Source organism: Trichinella spiralis (genome assembly GCF_000181795.1).
Source record: "Trichinella spiralis strain ISS 195 chromosome Unknown Scfld4, whole genome shotgun sequence".
NCBI classification, from domain to species: domain Eukaryota; kingdom Metazoa; phylum Nematoda; class Enoplea; order Trichinellida; family Trichinellidae; genus Trichinella; species Trichinella spiralis.
Window position 1 is genome coordinate 7,671,341 of NW_003526943.1, and position 12,266 is coordinate 7,683,606.

At 31.2% G+C, this 12,266-nt stretch overlaps 4 protein-coding genes across 4 annotated transcripts; 2 read left to right on the plus strand and 2 right to left on the minus strand.

Moving 5' to 3' along the window:
• Positions 1 to 60: 60 nt before the first annotated feature.
• Positions 61 to 1,783, plus strand: Tsp_01880a (hypothetical protein; the record flags this gene model as incomplete). Its single annotated transcript, XM_003377640.1, has 8 exons — positions 61 to 141; positions 203 to 280; positions 342 to 419; positions 477 to 554; positions 618 to 695; positions 756 to 926; positions 989 to 1,353; positions 1,727 to 1,783. Coding segments are annotated over 8 exons (986 nt in total), but the record flags the coding sequence as incomplete, so codon positions are not given.
• A 1,443-nt stretch (positions 1,784 to 3,226) lies between these two features.
• On the plus strand, positions 3,227 to 3,891 carry Tsp_01879 (hypothetical protein). Its single transcript, XM_003377641.1, has 3 exons — positions 3,227 to 3,470; positions 3,608 to 3,755; positions 3,807 to 3,891. Exons 1-3 carry the CDS (start codon positions 3,227 to 3,229, stop codon positions 3,889 to 3,891), a joined length of 477 nt encoding a protein of 158 aa, XP_003377689.1.
• Positions 3,892 to 4,059: 168 nt separating this feature from the next.
• On the minus strand, positions 4,060 to 8,884 carry Tsp_01878 (putative neurotransmitter-gated ion-channel ligand binding domain protein). The gene is made up of 10 exons (XM_003377642.1): positions 8,838 to 8,884; positions 7,588 to 7,743; positions 7,333 to 7,434; positions 6,831 to 6,874; positions 5,668 to 5,828; positions 5,459 to 5,503; positions 5,293 to 5,402; positions 5,044 to 5,229; positions 4,484 to 4,890; positions 4,060 to 4,418 (listed from the first exon to the last, which is right to left on the minus strand). Exons 1-10 carry the CDS (start codon positions 8,882 to 8,884, stop codon positions 4,060 to 4,062), a joined length of 1,617 nt encoding a protein of 538 aa, XP_003377690.1.
• A 2,809-nt stretch (positions 8,885 to 11,693) lies between these two features.
• Tsp_01877 (hypothetical protein) lies at positions 11,694 to 12,211 on the minus strand (the record flags this gene model as incomplete). Its single annotated transcript, XM_003377643.1, has 2 exons — positions 11,694 to 11,699; positions 12,122 to 12,211. Coding segments are annotated over 2 exons (96 nt in total), but the record flags the coding sequence as incomplete, so codon positions are not given.
• Positions 12,212 to 12,266: the final 55 nt, after the last annotated feature.

Sequence of the window (12,266 nt, forward strand, 5' to 3'; positions counted from 1 at the left end):
GGGGCGGGGTATATTAGTATACAGGAGTTATACTCGCCGATTGCTAAACAATAATAGAAGATGCTGTGAAGGATACGAATGAAGATCAAGCGTCAGTCAGAGATAGTTATCGTGAAGAGATGGACACTGTCTCCATTCCAAGTGAGTTGCATATTTGAAAAAGGAATTATAATAATTTATATTTTAAATAAAAAAGATGTAGCTGTGCATGAATCAAATGATGGTCAGGCGTCGGCAGAGATAGTTATCGTTGAAGAGATGAACACTGTCTCTACTCCAAGTGAGTTGTATATTTGAAAAAAAAATTATGATAATTTATGTTTTAAATAAAAAATTTGCAGCTTTAAACGAAACAAGTGGGGATTTGGCGTTGAGAAAGTTAGCTGCAAATGCAAAGATGAACATCGCCTCGAATTCAAGTAAGTTGTATATTTTAGAAAATGATAATAATTTATATTTTAAATTAAAAAATATAGATGGCATTGAACAAACGGAAGATGTGCCATCGACTGAGTTAGTTACAGTTGAAAGGAGCCATGACAACCACATCGTTGGTGAGTTGTATATTTTTTCTAAAAGAATTATAGTAATATATATTTTAAATATAAAATTAGTAGATTTATATGAACCAAGCGGTGGTGTGTCATCGGCAGAATTGGCTGGAAATGAAAAAATGGATGTAGTTGCCAATACAGGTGAGTTGTATATTTGAAAAAAATATTATATTTTAAATAAATAAATAGTAATAGATTTAGATGAATTACGTGGTGATGTGACATCGGCAGAATTGGCTGGAAATGAAAAAATGGACGCAGTCACCGGTTCAAATGCACTTGCTGTGAGAAATGAACAGCTCACTTCTAGCAGGCCAAAAAGAAATTTGAACAAATCGCATTCGAAGTTGAACTGTCCTTGTTGCGCAAATGGTACGAATCTTTGAACATTTGAGTTTATAGATATACATGTACAGTTTGTATATTATATGCAGAGGGTAAAGTTGTTTCAGTTACTTCGGTCAAAGAAGGAGATTTGGTTTGGGCGAGACGTTCCATGCATGAAAGAAATTACTGGCCGGCGAAAGTGTCGCTTTTGGTGGATAATACGTTTGCAATAGTGGAGATTTTTGAAATGCCACCCATCGAGATCCGCGTTGACGTTGAATTCATCGAACCGTTCAGGAATAGTTTTCGAAAGTACTACAATCCAAATAAGAATATGAAATTCCAGAAAGCTGTCGCTTTGGCTATTCTCCAGACCGAAGGGGAAATTTACAGGGAGTATTGTGAAAAAGTCTCGAAAATGTGCAGCAGACTTATGTGCGATTTGCTTCGAAATAATCCAGCCGTAGCATCGGTGTGCCAACGTTGAATTGCCAAGAAGTAGTGCCAAGAAGAGTTATCATTGAAGTTTTATAATGAGATGTTATTTTTTATAGTGCCTGTCATTATTTATCGCACTGCAAAGTTTAAAGCAATTCTTTATAATTTGCATATAGATATAGATATATATATTTGAATATGAACTCTGTCCTATGCAATAAAAAGTAGTGAAAAAAATACTTGTCAAATTTTTACGATATGCCTTTGTATGAATAGTTGATGTAGTCTTTTTGTTTGAGATGTTTATTCTTAACGATAAATGATGTTAATTTTGTGATTAAACGAAGTAAGGATGATAGTTTATTTTTCAAAAATGTTCTGAAAAATTTAAGAATGCATTTTTTCAGATCATCAATATTCGAATGAAGAAAGTTGAAAGTCATCAGTGTGAAATGAAATTGTAATAAATCTGGCATATTCAGAGCATAAAATTTTCAACTTGAATAAATGAACTTATAATGATAAAAGTATTTATTTTTGAATTCTTTTTAAAATATAATAATAAGATTGATAAATTAAAGCAAGTGAAGCTAAATTTGAATTGAGTTTTAAGAATAAGAAAAACATCTATAAGTATATATATTATTTGAACATGGATGTAGAAATTAATCAAATGTTGAAAATATTTTCACAAATTTCAAACGTTAAAAAAGCATAGAAAACAAGCATTTACAATAAACGACTGTCGATAATTGACTGATTCGACAAATGAGTCGACGAATGATGGAAAATTCACTCAACTAAGAATATAATATAATCTAATGTAATATAACATGATAAAATAATGATGGAACACTTTTCTCTAAAATGCCCTATGAATTTTGCTTGCAAAATGAATAGCATGTGTTGCTCTTATAATGATGCACTTACTCGTCGATGCTCTTCATATTAGCACTGGTGTAAAGAGGAGAGTTCTGATTCATTGTTGCTTAGCAGAAGCAGCCGGTGAAGTTTATCAAAGCAAAAGAAGAAGAAGAAGAAGAAGAAATCAGTGAAAACAGCCATCATTATTTCCACAAACATCTCCTCCAGTTTCTCTCCTCTCTCCGTCTTTCCCTCTCTCTCTCCCTCTCTCTCTCTCTCTGCTTATCTTTTATACATTCAAATCTCTCAGCAGTAGTAATATGTCAGGTAAGAAGTGTGTTTTCATTTATTTATTGCTAATTTTTTTCTTGCTATGCATTAAAGTTGACCATTTTCTAAAAAAAAGCATATTAATCTGCACTTCCTGAACTTTATTTTGTCATTAATTTCTTTAAAATTTAATCTTCTGCATTATTAATCAATCATCAATGCAGTTCAAACAAAAAAAAAAGTATATCCACTATTGAATGAAAATTTTGATGCAAACGTGCAGAAAAATTGCGAAAAAAATAGTCCAATAAACAAATTTTTCTTCTTTTATATTAATTTAAAAGAATATTTTTTTAATACAATTTTGTTAAAGTTCAGGATGTATTTTTGTTGTTACTGGACAATAATTTTAAAATCAAATCATGTAATTCGACAAATCATTAATTAAATTAATCGATTACTGACGATACTTTTATCAAATGCAAATTATTCACTTGCAAAAAGTGATATAATTTTATTACTGAATGAAATTTGAACATTTGCTTTATTTTTCTCAATAAAGTTACAATTCAAATTAGTGTTTAAAACAAAAATTTTTCACATGCTGTGAGTTGATTTGTTCATTTTAAAATATCTCAGAATGTAATTGAATTTCACAATCGACGACGATGTTGAGCAATGAAAAAAAAGGAAAAATAATTTTCACTTGAAACACATCAAAAAGTGTAAAATTGTTTTTTTTCATCTCAAAGCATTGTAATTTATTGCATTGAATGGCAGTGAATGATGCAGAAATAAATGAGGGGTGGAAATTGAATTTTCAAGCACAACCGAAACTATTCCCATTGGAATTTTCAGGCTTGATCAACAAGGAACTTCGTGAAAAGCTGGAAAAGCGCATTGAAGATTACAGCAAACAATTGATCAGTGCCAATTGGAATTCGCTTGACGGCTTCTTCTATCCCACCAATGCTAAAGTCATTTTTCCAGATGGAAAAACTGTCAATTCCAAAGAAGGTACGGATTACTAATGCTTATTTTATCCAATAAGCAGTTTTATCCAATAAACAAACAACAAATTTTTCTTTTGATTACTTTAATGAAAATTAAAAAAATCATATTTTGTATTTCATTTTTATATTTTTCTCATTTAGAAATTGTGAATAGATTGAAAAAAGAATCTGAAGAAAAAAAACACCAAGTTTCTTACAGAGTTGAAGAAGTCGTGGGCTGCGACGATTGGGCGTTTACTAGAGGAACTTTTAAAATCCAATTGGACAAACAAGAATTAGATCATGGAAAGTGAGAAATGGAAAAATTAATAAAAATATAAATTCAAAATTATTTTTCAAGGTACATCATCGTCTGGAGAAAGTACAAAGATGAATATATGATTTACAATTTCATATTCAATTCTTCCAAATCAGAGGCAAAGTGAAAAAGGAGGAGAAAATTTTCGTTTGACGCTTTTTACAATTGAATGCAAGCAATTTTACAATTTACCAATGAAACGATTTTTCCTTTATTGCTGTACTATGGTTTTGTGCTTTTTGTTACCAGTGGCTGTTCTTTGCTTTGCGGCAGATTTCTGCTTGCTTTGCTCCTGTTAGCGCAAGTAGGCAATCATCATTATCAAATACAACGTTGTCAGTGCTATTGCCAAGCTAATTTTGATCACATTCAACGTGTCGCTGTTCGGGGACAATATCCGCCACGCCCATGTACTTCGCGGTCGTGAATTTTCCTTATTCAACGCGGATGTGTCGGTCGACGACGGATCTTCAGTTGTTTCAACGCCAACGGTCGCACCGGACGACGTGCTTCTCCGGAAAGAGAAGCGAGACCAGAGCGTTTCCAATATCCGGCAGTGGTTCACACCGTGGCCAACGTGGCGCACCGTCTCAATCACCACCAACGACATCATGGCAAACACAGTTGCGGTCAGATTGAAGGCAAAATATTTAACTTGAACAATTTCATTTGTTTAAAAAAAATAAACAACAACAAATTATTTATTCAAAGCTTCTTACCGATTCGAGGGATGCTGGCTGAACTAGACGGTAACTGAGATAGCATGTCCTCGGCTAAGACGGTTTGCAGCAAAAGATTGAACGCAAGCAGTACTACAGCCTTGTTGAACGATGCCATGGAAAATGTGATCACGGTTATGAAAGAGGTTACCAGCGTTGGCAATAGTACGGATATTGTAAAGTGTGGTGCGTAGCGTTCCATTTTGATCCAAATGTAAATCAGTGGAAAATGCAACGCGTGCTCTTCTTCCGGTGGCCATTGGCTTCGTTCTTGATCGGTCATCGCATTCCAAAAGCTGACGTTCATGTGTACATCAATCACCTTCCAACCGCTTACGATCACTTTTTCATCTTCCCAAAAAAGATTCAACATCGGCTTTCGATCCAAAGGACGAATATCCAATTCCCTTCATAATAACAATATTATCTTTTAAAAATTTTTATACAATGAACATTTTCAAATTGCATAAATATACATGTAAATTTTTTAAATTTGCTCGACTTGTCGTACATTCAGTCGATTCACAGTTTTAAAACACACAATCACAGTTTAAGCTTACTTCAGATTGTAATTCCAAGATCCAAGTATCACCGGGCATGATTGAACATCGTATGGATAGTCGGTGAAATCAAATTTGCACGACGCTTTGTACCTGAACATCGGAAAATGTTCCACTCGACCATTGGACTCCACCCAGGAATGTTGATAAAAAGTGTAACGAATTGAATCGTCCGCTTGCCCTGCTCTTAAAAAAATATGAATCTCAAATAATAAATTGAATTTGGAATGAAAAATAAAAGACACGCACGCGTTGTAAAGAATCAGATCAGGTTTCCAAATATGCCACGAATGCATGAGCAGTCTGTTGACTCCGTTGAATTGTTCTGGATTCCAAGAGAGATATTCATCGTTCCACAACTGCAATGATAAACAAAATGGGAAATGAAATTATTATTTTTTAATTTTAAATTTACCAAATACTGAAAGCCGTGCACCGTCATCGTTTGATGTTCTTCATTCTAAACAGTAATAAATACTTTTACAAATGAATTTCGTCCACATTATCAAAGTATTCAAAAAACAATGAGACGTAACAAAGCAGTATACAAACAAGAAGCAGATTTTTAAAAGCAATAATTTGCTTTTAATATGAGAAAAAGTAAAGCGAAAAAGGCAAACATACCACTTCTTCGATGTGCTGTATGACGGCAAAAAATAAAACAATTAATCCTTGATTTTCATCTTTCACTGGTCTGTGGTGATGGTTGTAGGTTTCGAGAAGTGATCGTTCAAGTCCATTCAAAATTTCTTGATACGGCAACAAATCAGTAATGTTCTCATTTGCTAAAGTGTGAAATATTTCAGTTTTAATCGTTCATTTATTATTTTTTTTGTTAGTTTAAAATCAAAATATAAATTGTACATTAACATTTTAATAAAAGGGTGAATTACATTTGTCTGGGTCTTCTTCTTCTTCTTCTTTTGCATGGGAAAATTCGAGAAATAATAATAAATGGAGAAGAAAATGTAATCTCATTGCTTGCTAGAACAAAGATCGAGCTAGTTGAAGCTGAACGACAACTGACACAATGAATAACACATTATCAGTATAAATAAATTTTATTTTAAATGTGGTATTCAATTTCTGTAGAATGCTTTGACGAATTGCGTCGAGTTTATCAACTGTGAACGTAATTTGAGCGATCCTGTACGAATTGATGCTCAATATTAGTTACTATTCAAATTTCTCTCAGTTTGCCAGGCACAAGCAGATAAAACAAACATTATATCATTTTCTACATGAAAATCTACTTTGAAATTTAAATCTATATTAATTAATAATAAAATATTGCATTACTTTCCAAAACTTATCTCGAGCAACTTCATTAAACTCAACATATATACTAATTGATGAAAAAACATAATAATAATATACATAATATCTTAGTGATTGATATTTAGAATTGAGTTTATTACTTTTTCAACGTTATAAATTGTTATTCATTCCAAAACTTTACAAATAATAATGTAAAAAATTCACTAAAAGATTTTGCAATGAAATGTCAATGCAATAAAGCCAAAATAGCTAATAATTGAAAACATGCACATACACATGAAAATTGCAAAGTTTTTCAACGTAATTTCAGAAAAATACGACGTAGAAATGTAAGAATCTTCAAGAGTTTTTATGATGAGTTTGAAAGGATTTTACATCTGAATCTGTCAAGTATTATGTTTAACAAATTAATTATTCTCATAAATATGTTTTTATTTATTGCAGGCTATTATTATATTAAAAAATGACAAAATATTTTCATAATCATACATGCATTCATAATAATTAACTTGAATCTCGCATGATAAAATCAATGAACATTGTCAGCAGCTTTCTAAAAGAAGGATAAATTTATTGAGTGAAAAAACATTTTTCTTGCTTTAGATAACTTTTAACATGAAACAAAGAGAACGGTGATTTTAGTGGTAGTAATATGAGAATCAGATTCACCTAAACACTGATCATACCGTGAATTAAATAACAACAAATGACGATCATTTTGAAAAAAATTATTTTAATACAACATTCTTTGAAATGACAATAAAATTGCATCTACTTTTTAAAGCTTCACAAATATTAAGCTGAATGATCATTGTCATTCATAACAAGTTCATGTTGCTTTACGAAATTACCAGCAAATTACTTATCAGCATTCTATCAGCCATTTCCATTCTTTAAACTTGCATAAAAAATAACAATAAAACGATGATTTAAATTTAATTGCCTCTTTACTTATAAAAAAGCACAGTCACATACAAATAATTTTCAAATCAGGCACATCATTATTTCTACAGTTTCCCAGCTTCTTTTAAACGATCGGCCAAATTCTGCGGGCAAGATTGCAACAAATTCTTCGAACACATGTGTTCTACCATCTTGTATATATCAGCATTTCTAAAAACAACCTGTTAAGTACAATTTAGCAAAATTCAAATTCAGCAAATACAGAATTCACAATAACATCGAAAAACAAAAGCTTTATAACATTAAATTCAAATTCTCTCAGCAAACAAAAATGAAATTGTACATATAAAAAATAAAAGATACTTCATATATTCAAGTTGTCGATTGTGGCGAGGAATGCAAATCAAATGCCAAATTGTGAAACCCAAACCCATAGAAAATGCGATTCCAGAAATAATTACTTTGCGCATAAACATTCCATTCAGATTACGCAACTGTGGCTTCGCAATCGACATATTTCTAGAACATATAAAAGTAAATACATTTGAATGTAAACAACATTAAACTGTAAGAAATTAAATGACATCAAAATAAAGTTAATAAATAACTATAACAATAAATAAATAAATGATAAGTTAACAAAACAACAGTAAGTATAACGAAGAGTAAGTTAAGGAATTTGGTTCGAAAAATGAAGTCTAACCAATCAGTCAAAACCTTTTTCCAAAAAAGCAGTAACAATAAGCTCAAAGCAAAAGGGACTAACACTTAAAAAATGACTACTGACTACTAATGCTCAAACTGCTTAGAAAAACACAGTGAAATAAACTGTTAAAAAACAGTACCTGAAATGCTCGCAGTAAAAGAAATTATTTTCAATGACAGTATGGGATGCAACAGTACGCTTTATTAATAATTAAGTAAAAAATTTAAAACGTCATAATAATTTTTGAGTATTTTAGTAAAACACTAAAAGAAAACTATAATACAACAGTAAAAAATAATTAAATAAAATATAACTTAATAAATAGATTTGTTTTGAACAAAAATAGAATTAAAATATTTGTACTTTTTAAATCATAATACAAAGAATTATACTATACATTTTTAATCAGAAATGATAAATCAGCTAAACAACAAGCAAAGCCAAATAATTATAAAATAAATAAGTATGAAAGAAGAACTTGATCAAAATAAAAACAAAATTTCAAATAGATTAGTCCAGTTAACATGATAACAGACATGATAAAAAATATTAAAAAATGAAATTTTCATTTTGAAGCACTTTTCATCAGAAAGACTGAGATTTTCATCAGAAGCAATTGAAATTTGAAAAATAAAAAATGAAAGAAAATATGAAAAAATGAAATATTAAAAAATGAAATTTTATAAAATATTTGCCGTTTAATTGAAAAATAAAAATGATAAAATTTAATATTCACAAAAATTTAAAAGAATATAAGAGCAATGTAATAAATATAAATAATAAAATTGAAAATGTAAAATTTTATAAATAATTCAATAATATTTCGTAGTAAATATGTATTGCTTAATTGTATTAAGAATTGAAAGATAATACTCATTGGGGAGCGTGTAGCACGGTGGTAAGCCACATAGCTTGACGTGCTGAACTCATAGGGTTCGATTCTCGCTGCCTCATGAAAATATGAAATGTAATCCTAATGCATGCTGCTCTACAGATCCATCAGGTTCGTATCCCGAATCTGCCGAGATGTATGGAATTTATACGACCAGTGGATTCCTGCTATCTCTTTTACAACGTACACTGTTCTACAGCTGCTACGTGCTTAATAGCTTAGCCTCGACGAGCGCAGAGTCAACGGCGCGTGTCCATCTAGCAGACAGCGCTCTTTCGCCGCATGCAATATTTTATTCCTTATAATAAAAAACATTTTAAATATTCACATAAACAGCTTTATCCAGCAGCTGCACTACCAATAGCGCAATAATTAAGAAGCATTGGTAGATGGGCTTTCAGTTGAATGTAACAGAAATAAATTTAGTAAAATCGAACGTCTATATAGAGAGAATAAATGTATCACATCTCGGTCAGGAAATTAGATGACTGAAAGTTTCGAATCACTTTTCACCAACTGTTGATTGTTAAAATATATTAAATCAAAATATTGCTTATCATTTTCAGCATTTTGAAAAACATTTTACAGCTTGTCAAAACTAAAAATGAAATATTTTTAAATGATAAAATTTCCTTAAGAAGAGAAAACAAAATGATACAAACTGCTAAAAAGAAATAACATGAGCAAATGCCTGAAATGTTCACACTGAAAGAGAATATTTAGAACAGCGGTATGCGGCTGCATAGGATGCAACAGTACGCTCTATTATGCCCCAGATGGTCTTTTCAGACTATGTATTTATTTGGATTTTGGGATCTGGTGTTATGACTCCAACTACGAAATGCCAGTTTGTCGCCTTTTATGTCAATGAATTGTTATGTAACTGAACTTGCACTTTTAAGCTTCCATACACTTTATTATAATAATAATAATTTTTGATACAGACATGTTGATGAATTTGAAATGATCTCTATGTGGAGGTGGTTGGCTTGTCATAACAGTTGCGACAGATTTTGTAGACGTGCTTTGTGCAGCACGGCACCTAGCATAATTCACAACATTTTATTTTTATCTTTCTTGGGTCGACTTATCACGATGAGGTGTCAGTATGAGCCCCCTAAGCGCTTCTAATAACCTTTTTCATATGCCCGAACAAACTTCACAATATAAATATTCCGCCTTTCGATTTAGAGTATTTTCTAAACGATTTCTACCACATTCTAACAGAAATAGCCTTCTTCGAGGCAATAGGAATCCCCGAATTTTTTGGTATGTAGCTTACTAGTGTAGCTTGTTTGTAACAATTGAGAATGAAATCACCCTGGTAATAAGCAGATAGAAACAATTTATCTACTGAATCTCAAACATGCAAAGGAGAACGATCATTCTGCAGATATTCTTCCAGCAGTACTGCTTTACTTGCCTTTCGCCGATTCTTCCAGCAGTATTTGTTACTGCTTTTATATTAAATAAACTCTGCCAAGCGGGAAGTATTTTTCCTGCCAACAATGTTTAACTTCAAACGCTAGGAATTGGAGTTCTTTAACACAAGCTCTAACAATTGTTCGTAAAATCTAAATGCCTATCATCAATGCCTAGGATCAAATGTCCTTTTGACATTGGTCATCCCATTGTTATGCTTCTTCCATACAGCTGGGATGGTAAATATTTGCCAAATGTAAAGTGAACATTTTTGACTAATGATTAAAAAATAACTGTCACAATAAACATTCTATTTTTAACAAGTGCAGTTGACATGATAAAAAAATGATAAAAAACATTTAAAAAATAAAATTGTCAAATTTTATAAAATATTTGCTGTTGAATTAAAAATAAAAATGATAAAATTTAATATTCACAAAAATTAAAAAGAACATAAGAGCAATGCAAAAAAATATAATAGTAAAATTGGATATGTAAAATTTTATAAATAATGCAATGTTTCGTAGTAAATATGCGTTGCGTAATTATATTAGGAATTGAAAGATATTAATCGTCATGCAGCGTGTAGTACGGTGGTAAGCCATACAGCTTGACGTGCTGAACTCATAGGGTTCGATTCTCGCTTCCCCATGAAAATATCAAATATGATCCTAATGCATGTAGCACGGTGGTAAGCCATATAGCTTGACGTGCTGAACTCATAGGATTCGATTCTCGCTGCCTCATGAAAATATCATGATATAATCGTAATGTGCGTTGCTCTACATCAGCATATTGGTCGTCACGTTTATGTAGTCGAAAGTCATGCAGTCTAACGTGCAATCCAAAGGGGAATCAGAAGCTCATCCAGAACCGGAGCACCCCTCCAAACATTTTATTCCAGAATGCTTACAGTGTGCGAAGGATACCTCCTTTTCACCAAAAGATTAAATAAGAATTCCTCTAAATGAGCATTCAAAAATGAGACCATATTAGCATTCATACAAATTTTTCAATTGCACTGGCAATTAATAATGTGAACCTTAACAACTGGTCGCATATGCAGCTCTGCCCTGCAGTTATAATTTTTTACAGTATTTCTTGTTTGTAGGTATTGTGTTTGTTAAATCTGTTAAAAATTTTGTTTTCATTTTGGTCAAATTTTTTTATCCAATTTTATTTATTCTATAAATATTTATCTACAATTGTTCTTTTGCTAAATAATTATTTGCTATTTTTGTTTTCTAGTGTGTTTTCTAATTGCTTTAAATGTAATTTCAGCTGCTCTGCTGAGCGATCAGTTGTCTGATTAATTCACATAATCGAATACAGTTTTCGCCCTTATTCATAGTATATTGCTGTAGATCACATAAACTTACATCTGTGAATTAAACGAGAAAGAACAGACATGGTAAAAAAAAATTCCATTTAAACAAATATCATTAAAATTTAATGCTAGAAATAAAATACTGTTAATAAATATTATGAATTATTATTTTCAAATAATTGTAGTCTACAGATTACAATAAAATGATTTCAGAAAAAATTAGTGATATTTTATTTATTCATAATTTTATTAAATGAACATATAAAATAAATATCAATTTCACAAATTTAAGCTTACGCATTAAACGTCAAAGTAATAACAAGTTAAAATGAATTACAATACAGAATAATACGAGTAGGAATAATCATTCTTTGTCGGCAGTTTTATTTCCAGTATGATCTGGATGTTGATTGCAGCTAAGTTTAACAAGCTTTTCATACAATTTTTCAGCTCCACGACAGCTTTGCATAAAGAGCCAAAGGAAAAAAAGTTAATTTTAGCAACCAATAAAATGAGAAAATGTCGCCCATAAAGTGAGCAAAAAAATCACCATGGTAAACAACCAAAAGTAACCCCAATAAAGCATCCATTGATTAAAATGATTTTTTCTTCGACTTCGATCTCCATAATCGTTTTCATGCTGAAATCCGTTAAAAATAAAATGATGATTTAATATTCCCAAGATTAAAACGAAC

What these genes read in the sequence shown, in the direction of transcription:
- Tsp_01879 (XM_003377641.1), top strand. Translation starts at nt 3,227, where the DNA reads ATGGCAGTGAATGATGCAGAAATAAATGAGGGGTGGAAATTGAATTTT. An exon ending in AACTGTCAATTCCAAAGAAG is followed by an intron (nt 3,471 to 3,607) that starts GTACGGATTACT and finishes TTTCTCATTTAG; the next exon opens with AAATTGTGAATAGATTGAAA. An exon ending in CAAGAATTAGATCATGGAAA is followed by an intron (nt 3,756 to 3,806) that starts GTGAGAAATGGA and finishes TTATTTTTCAAG; the next exon opens with GTACATCATCGTCTGGAGAA.
- Tsp_01878 (XM_003377642.1), bottom strand. Translation starts at nt 8,884, where the DNA reads ATGAGGCAGCGAGAATCGAACCCTATGAGTTCAGCACGTCAAGCTAT. An exon ending in CGACAACTTGAATATATGAA is followed by an intron (nt 7,435 to 7,587) that starts GTATCTTTTATT and finishes GGTTGTTTTTAG; the next exon opens with AAATGCTGATATATACAAGA. An exon ending in TTTTATCATGCGAGATTCAA is followed by an intron (nt 5,829 to 6,830) that starts GTTAATTATTAT and finishes TTCACACTTTAG; the next exon opens with CAAATGAGAACATTACTGAT.